Genomic DNA, 8,008 nt, shown 5'->3' on the forward strand with positions numbered 1-8,008 from the left:
TTAAAAAAAAACAAAAAAAAAACCTTTTTTTAATTTGAAATAATAGCAGTCATTTTCCTTCACACGTGTGCGTTTGAGGTCCTGCCAGGGCACAGTGTGACACCAGTGCAAGTCATATCTGCTAAAGCAGTAGTGTACATTTAAAAAAAAAAAAAAACTTTTTTTACTGTGAAATAATAGCAGTCAGTTTCCTTCACACGTGTGCGTTCCAGGTCCTGCCAGCGCACAGTGTCACACCAGTGCAACTCATATCTACTAAAACAGTAGTGTACATACATTTTAAAAAAACAACCTTTTTTTACTGTGAAATAATAGCAGTCAGTTTCCCTCACACGTGTGCGTTCCAGGTCCTGCCAGCGCACAGTGTCACACCAGTGCAACTCATATCTACTAAAACAGTAGTGTACATACATTTTAAAAAAACAACAACCTTTTTTTACTGTGAAATAATAGCAGTCAGTTTCCCTCACACGTGTGCGCTCCAGGTCCTGCCAGGGCACAGTGTCACACCAGTGCAAGTCATATCTGCTAAAACAGTAGTGTACATTTAAAAAAAAAAAAACTTTTTTTAATTTGAAATAATAGCAGTCAGTTTCCTTCACACGTGTGCGTTCCAGGTCCTGCCAGCGCACAGTGTCACACCAGTGCAAGTCATATCTGCTAAAACAGTAGTGTACATACATTTAAAAAAAAAAACTTTTTTATTGTGAAATAATAGCAGTCAGTTTCCCTCACACGTGTGCATTCCAGGTCCTGCCAGGGCACAGTGTCACACCAGTGCAAGTCATATCTGCTAAAACAGTAGTGTACATTTAAAAAAAAAAAAACCCTTACACTACCTGAACGATACAACATCATACCTGATGTTTTAAAGCACGTTATTCCAACCAATTTAGGAATGTTAGGTGATTTATGCCCTTTATGGATTAAAACCAGACTCTGCATCAACAATGTAATTTTCCATGGGAGTTTGCCATGGATCCCCCTCCGACATACCACAGTCCAGGTGTTAGTCCCCTTGAAACAACTTTTCCATCACTTTTGTGGCCAGAAAGAGTCCCTGTGGGTTTTAAAATTCGCCTGCCTATTGAAGTCTATGGCGGTTTGCCCGGTTCGCCGGTTCGCAAACTTTTGCAGAAGTTCGCGTTCGCCATTTGCGAACGCAAAATTTTAGGTTCGCGACATCACTAATACCAACCTGAGGCTTATATCCCTTTAAGGTTATGAGTTAGTGACATACTTATATTGTATATGTGGTGTCCCTATCTTTACCACATCTGTGTAGAAAGACTGTTTGTTATTTGGGTAAATTAAAGTAACCGTTTGCAGTTCAATATCTTTGGCAATATGGCTGTGTTAATTTAAATGGTTACTGTACTTTTATCCAAACAACAAGCAGTCTTTTAACACAGATGTGTTGAAGATAGTGACACCGCAAACATAATATAACCTGTCATGAACTCATGACCTTAAAGGGATGCAATCCTCTGGTTGGTATGTAAGTTTACAAACACCCATGTTAAACACATATACCCACACAAGCTTCTCAGTGTTATATGCTGTATAACTTGGAAACAGTTCCATTCCAGGGAGACTCTCACATGAGCTATTTTGTTATTTGTTAAACACAAGAGGATCTTTTAACCTTTTTTTTCCCCACTTTTTATTTGATAATTATTAAAAGTTTTCAAACTTTTATTGCAGTCAATGCTTTTTAAACTGTATTGATAATATAAGCTCCAGTTTCTACCAAACCACATCTGAATTATTACTTATACTGTAATTTTAAAACAGCTTATTTCCTTTAACCTGAAATCAATGCTAGGCTTTCTTGGCAGACAAGCTTTAACAGGTTTGGACTACATGATTGGAAAATTATTATTTTAAAATGCAATACACATACCTCTCAAAATTTTAAAAATCCAAAGAGGGACACCCTTTGGAGAGTGTGTGTACACATATATATAGATATATGTTAAAAGTTGACTGAACCGCCGTTCTCCCAGCACAGGGGCCGTTTGATGCGCAATCATATCCTTGCCAAACCACTGATATATATATATTAATACAAAGGACCCAGCACTCACTCTGGGTCATTTATTTTAATTAGACATAATATCCCCCCAAGCACCCTCAAGTTTGTTTTGGAGTGAGAGTGGCTAAGTCCATGAGAGGAAGTGTCTCTCGAGGAAGGAGGAAGCAGGTGTATGTCACGGCCCCATACAGAACATTATACTAAGTTTTCCTGCCTACCCCACCAAGAGGATATTGTGTGAGCATGCAAGCCTGTGAGGCACCGTACCGGCGGCCATGGCACATGTCGTCCCTTTATGTGCCGGTCCGCCTGTTACCAAAAAAGGCCCTCTGTCACTCACCTTACCATACCAGCTCACCTGCTGAGTCTGCATTGCTCTCATCTGCCCGGACCAGCATCTCTGACAGTCTGTGACACGTGATGGCATGCAGCATCAGTACAGTGCGGCTGCGTGCGTGCCATGTGTCAGAGTCAGCACCGCAGTCACCAGAAGACAGTGTGCAGTTTTATATGACAAACAAAATAAAATTGTTTTGGCATTTGGAATTGGAAAGTTCCTTAACCGATGACTGAGGTATGAGAATGTATATGTTAATGATGTTTCATAAACGCATATATTATACAAACAAATAATAATTTATTAATAATTTTTAAAAAAACTTATAATGCGGTGGGTGGGGCTTAACTACCACGCAGCCTACCGGGCATTTGCCCGGTATGCTCGACGTTCAGTCCGGGCCTCGGAGGGGGTGGCCGGGGGCGGAGATGGAAGGTTGCAATCTTGTGTTGGGATATTACTTTGGATGGTAAGTGTTTTGTTTAAAAAGTAGTCTGCCAGGTCTTGAGCACTAAAGGCAGATGAAGGGGGTGTGCAGGTGGATAGAGGAGAGAGTTGAAAATAGAGAAGAGACGTTTAGGGTTTGAAGAGTGAGTAGATATAAGAGAAGAGAAGTAGGTTTGCTTGGCTATAATGAGCTTATAGTGTAGGAAATCGGGTTCAGAGCAGGATTTCCTCCAGGCACGTTCAGCAGCATGGGAGCATTTTTGCAGGTAGCGTGTTTGCTTAGAGCGCCAGGGTTGTAGCTGGCGACGTGATATTTTACGTATTTGGGGAGGAGCAAAAGTGTCAAGTGCAGAGGAGAGAGTATTGTTATAGTGGGTTGTAGCAAGGTCAGGGCAGGATATTGTGGAAGTGTGGGGGAGGCGTTTTTTAATAAGTTGGAGAGGATCAACTGTGTGCAGATTTCTACAGTTGCGGGGGCAAGGGGGAGAAGTAGGTTTAGCCTGTATATTAAGATTAAAGGTAAGCAGATGGTGATCTGAGATGGGAAATGGGTAACTGGTGATGTCAGAGAGAGAGCAGAGAATAGGAGAATACCAGATTAATAGCGTGTCCATCGCAGTGAGTAGGGAATCAGATAGCCTTTTCTCAGCAGTGTATTACAAACAGATTAAAGGGACGTGGAAGGGCAACCAGGCAGATAAAGGAAGCAGGAGAGATGCATACGACTTGTAAGACAGGGCACTTAGAAGCACAAAGCACACATAGCCAAGGCTCAGATAGCATTTGTTCAGCTGTATATAGCTGGGCAAATCTATCTATCCTTCCATCTGTCTGTCTATCTATCTTCTATCTATCTATCTTTCCGTCCATCTATCTCTGTCTGTCTGTCTGTCTGTCTGTCTCTATATCATCTATCTTCTATCTATCTACATATGTATATATATATATTTATTTTTTTTATGTGAAGAATGTAAAGTATTCTTAAAGCACATTCGGCTTTAGCGCTGTTGATCTAGTATGATTTTGGGATAACCCTGCAAGCAATAACTATATATTTTTTTGTAGCGCTCTTCAAAGAAGAGACGCTTGTTTATGTGCTAACTTTTTACTTTGAAAATAATATGCACACTTATTACACTTAGCACACAAGCAAAGAAAAAAATAAAGCTCCACTTGTAATCTAGCCCATAACGCAGTTTTAATATTGACCTTTTTATATGTTTTTTTTTTATTAAGATTCAGTCACATCCTGGACCGGTCAGTGTTTCCAAAATTCCAAAGGACAGAGAATATTAAAAACAATGTGGTTGTTGAGATTTGCGGTTACAGATTTTCAGGATAACTGGAAAGCAACAAGGTATTTGATTATATAGTGCTGTAAAATATAACTAATTATATTGTCTCCCATTCTCATCATGGCATATAGAACTAATGACTGTAAATTTAGCTTTATCAAACAAGGTAAAGGTACATTTAGGAGCAAGTCATCTTACACTGCTTATAAACATCTGCTTATAAACCATGTATTCAATGGAATAAATGTTATGTGATGCCAGTGCACCAGTATTACAGTTTATACAGTAGTAAAGAGCGTGGTTTAATATTCATATCAACTAAAGTGGATGCTTAATGTCCATTATATAATAGATTCATATAAGAGCCTGCAGTAAAGTTCAGTGGAGAGCATCGCTCAAGTTAAATCAATAACACTCTTATTTTTGGGTTCAGATTACAAGTTGAAAGTAAAATGGTAGCACTCGAACAAAAGCCTGAACTGTGCTATCATTAGGAGTAGCCAAATCAACAATTTTGCACTTTCATAAAAATAAAGAACAAGTTGGTGAGCTCAGCAACACCAAAATGCCTGGATGACCAAGAAAAACAGCTGTGCTAGATGATCACAAAATGTTTTCCATGGTGAAGAAACCTCCCTTCATAACATCTAGCAACCCTTCATAACATCTAGCAACCCTTCATAACATCTAGCAACCCTTCATAACATCTAGCAACCCTTCATAACATCTAGCAACCGTTTATAACATCTAGCAACTGTTTATAACATCTAGCAACCGTTCATAACATCTAGCAACCATTCATAACATCTAGCAACCCTTCATAACATCTAGCAACGGTTTATAACATCTAGCAACCCTTCATAACATCTAGCAACCCTTCATAACATCTAGCAACCATTCATAACATCTAGCAACCGTTCATAACATCTAGCAACTGTTTATAACATCTAGCAACTGTTTATAACATCTAGCAACCGTTCATAACATCTAGCAACCGTTCATAACATCTAGCAGCCGTTCATAACATCTAGCAGCCATTCATAACATCTAGCAACGGTTTATAACATCTAGCAACCATTCATAACATCTAGCAACCCTTCATAACATCTAGCAACGGTTTATAACATCTAGCAACCGTTCATAACATCTAGCAGCCGTTCATAACATCTAGCAGCCATTCATAACATCTAGCAACGGTTTATAACATCTAGCAACCATTCATAACATCTAGCAACCCTTCATAACATCTAGCAACGGTTTATAACATCTAGCAACCATTCATAACATCTAGCAACCGTTCATAACATCTAGCAACCATTCATAACATCTAGCAACCCTTCATAACATCTAGCAACCCTTCATAACATCTAGCAACGGTTTATAACATCTAGCAACCATTCATAACATCTAGCAACCCTTCATAACATCTAGCAACCCTTCATAACATCTAGCAACCGTTCATAACATCTAGCAACCGTTCATAACATCTAGCAACCATTCATAACATCTAGCAACCCTTCATAACATCTAGCAACCCTTCATAACATCTAGCAACCCTTCATAACATCTAGCAACCCTTCATAACATCTAGCAACCCTTCATAACATCTAGCAACCGTTCATAACATCTAGCAACCATTCATAACATCTAGCAACCCTTCATAACATCTAGCAACCCTTCATAACATCTAGCAACGGTTTATAACATCTAGCAACCATTCATAACATCTAGCAACCGTTCATAACATCTAGCAACCATTCATAACATCTAGCAACCATTCATAACATCTAGCAACCCTTCATAACATCTAGCAACCCTTCATAACATCTAGCAACGGTTTATAACATCTAGCAACCATTCATAACATCTAGCAACCCTTCATAACATCTAGCAACCCTTCATAACATCTAGCAACCCTTCATAACATCTAGCAACCATTCATAACATCTAGCAACCGTTCATAACATCTAGCAACCGTTCATAACATCTAGCAACCGTTCATAACATCTAGCAACCGTTCATAACATCTAGCAACCGTTCATAACATCTAGCAACCATTCATAACATCTAGCAACCCTTCATAACATCTAGCAACCCTTCATAACATCTAGCAACCCTTCATAACATCTAGCAACCCTTCATAACATCTAGCAACCCTTCATAACATCTAGCAACCGTTCATAACATCTAGCAACCGTTCATAACATCTAGCAACCCTTCATAACATCTAGCAACCCTTCATAACATCTAGCAACCGTTCATAACATCTAGCAACCGTTCATAACATCTAGCAACCGTTCATAACATCTAGCAACCGTTCATAACATCTAGCAACCGTTCATAACATCTAGCAACCGTTCATAACATCTAGCAGCCGTTCATAACATCTAGCAACCCTTCATAACATCTAGCAACCCTTCATAACATCTAGCAACCGTTCATAACATCTAGCAACCCTTCATAACATCTAGCAACCCTTCATAACATCTAGCAACCCTTCATAACATCTAGCAACCCTTCATAACATCTAGCAACCATTCATAACATCTAGCAACCCTTCATAACATCTAGCAACCGTTCATAACATCTAGCAACCGTTCATAACATCTAGCAACCGTTCATAACATCTAGCAACCCTTCATAACATCTAGCAACCGTTCATAACATCTAGCAACCATTCATAACATCTAGCAACCCTTCATAACATCTAGCAACCCTTCATAACATCTAGCAACCCTTCATAACATCTAGCAACCCTTCATAACATCTAGCAACCGTTCATAACATCTAGCAACCATTCATAACATCTAGCAACCCTTCATAACATCTAGCAACCCTTCATAACATCTAGCAACGGTTTATAACATCTAGCAACCATTCATAACATCTAGCAACCGTTCATAACATCTAGCAACCATTCATAACATCTAGCAACCCTTCATAACATCTAGCAACCCTTCATAACATCTAGCAACCCTTCATAACATCTAGCTAAATTGAGAACACTTTTTAAGAGCTTGGTGTATCATTGTCAAAGAAGCATATTTATCAAAGTGCGAGCGGACATGATACAATATAGAGTATCATGTCTGCTGCACATCGATAAATGCCGACAGCATACCCTGTTGGCATTTATCATTGCACAAGCAGTTCACTAGAACTGCTTGTGCAATACCGCCCCCTGCAGATTTTAAGCCAATCGGCCGCTAGCCCACTCGAATCAACCCAATCATATTCGAGTGGGTTGATTTCTGTCTGCTGCCTCAGAGCAGGCGGACAAGTTATGGAGCAGCGGTCTTTAGAGCTTGATAATTCGTCCCCAAAGTTAACAATCAGAAGAAGACTTCATAAAAGTAAATACAGAGGGTTTAGCACAAGGTGAATACCATTAATAAGGCTCATGAATAGGAAGGCCAGATTAGACTTTGCTAGAAAACATATAAAAAGCTGCCCAGTTATGAAACAATATCCTTCAGACAGATCATCTTATACTGGAATGATGGGAAGAGAACGGCATGGAGATGGGAAGGAACGGCTCATGATCTGAAGCAAATCACATGATCTGTGAAACATTGGTAGTTCTATGGCATGGGCATGTATGGCTGGTCCCTAGTGATTATTGATGATATAGAAAGAGCCATTGGTAGTTCTATGGCATGGGCATGTATGGCTGTTCCCTAGTGATTATTGATCATATGACTATTGATAGAAAGAGCAGGATGAATTCTGAAGGGTATAGGGCAACAGTGCTTTACAGTACAGATGGAAAATGAAACAAAACATACAAAGCAACCAAAGAGCTTTTCAAGGCAAATAGCTTTAACATTCTTGAATGGCTGAGTCACCTGACCTTAACCCAATTGAACACGCATTTCACTTGCTGAAGACAAAACT

General features: G+C 39.4%; 1 protein-coding gene across 1 annotated transcript in view; it reads left to right on the forward strand.

Moving 5' to 3' along the window:
* The window catches only part of LOC128647633 (avidin), an 81,338-nt gene that overhangs the window by 26,557 nt on the left and 46,773 nt on the right, over positions 1–8,008 (forward strand). The window contains exon 3 of the mRNA XM_053700387.1: positions 4,056–4,176. Coding sequence (XP_053556362.1) covers positions 4,056–4,176 — 121 coding nt within the window. The remainder of the gene's footprint in view (positions 1–4,055; positions 4,177–8,008) is intronic.

The sequence above is a fragment of the Bombina bombina genome, chromosome 2 (genome assembly GCF_027579735.1).
Source record: "Bombina bombina isolate aBomBom1 chromosome 2, aBomBom1.pri, whole genome shotgun sequence".
In the NCBI taxonomy this organism is placed as follows: domain Eukaryota; kingdom Metazoa; phylum Chordata; class Amphibia; order Anura; family Bombinatoridae; genus Bombina; species Bombina bombina.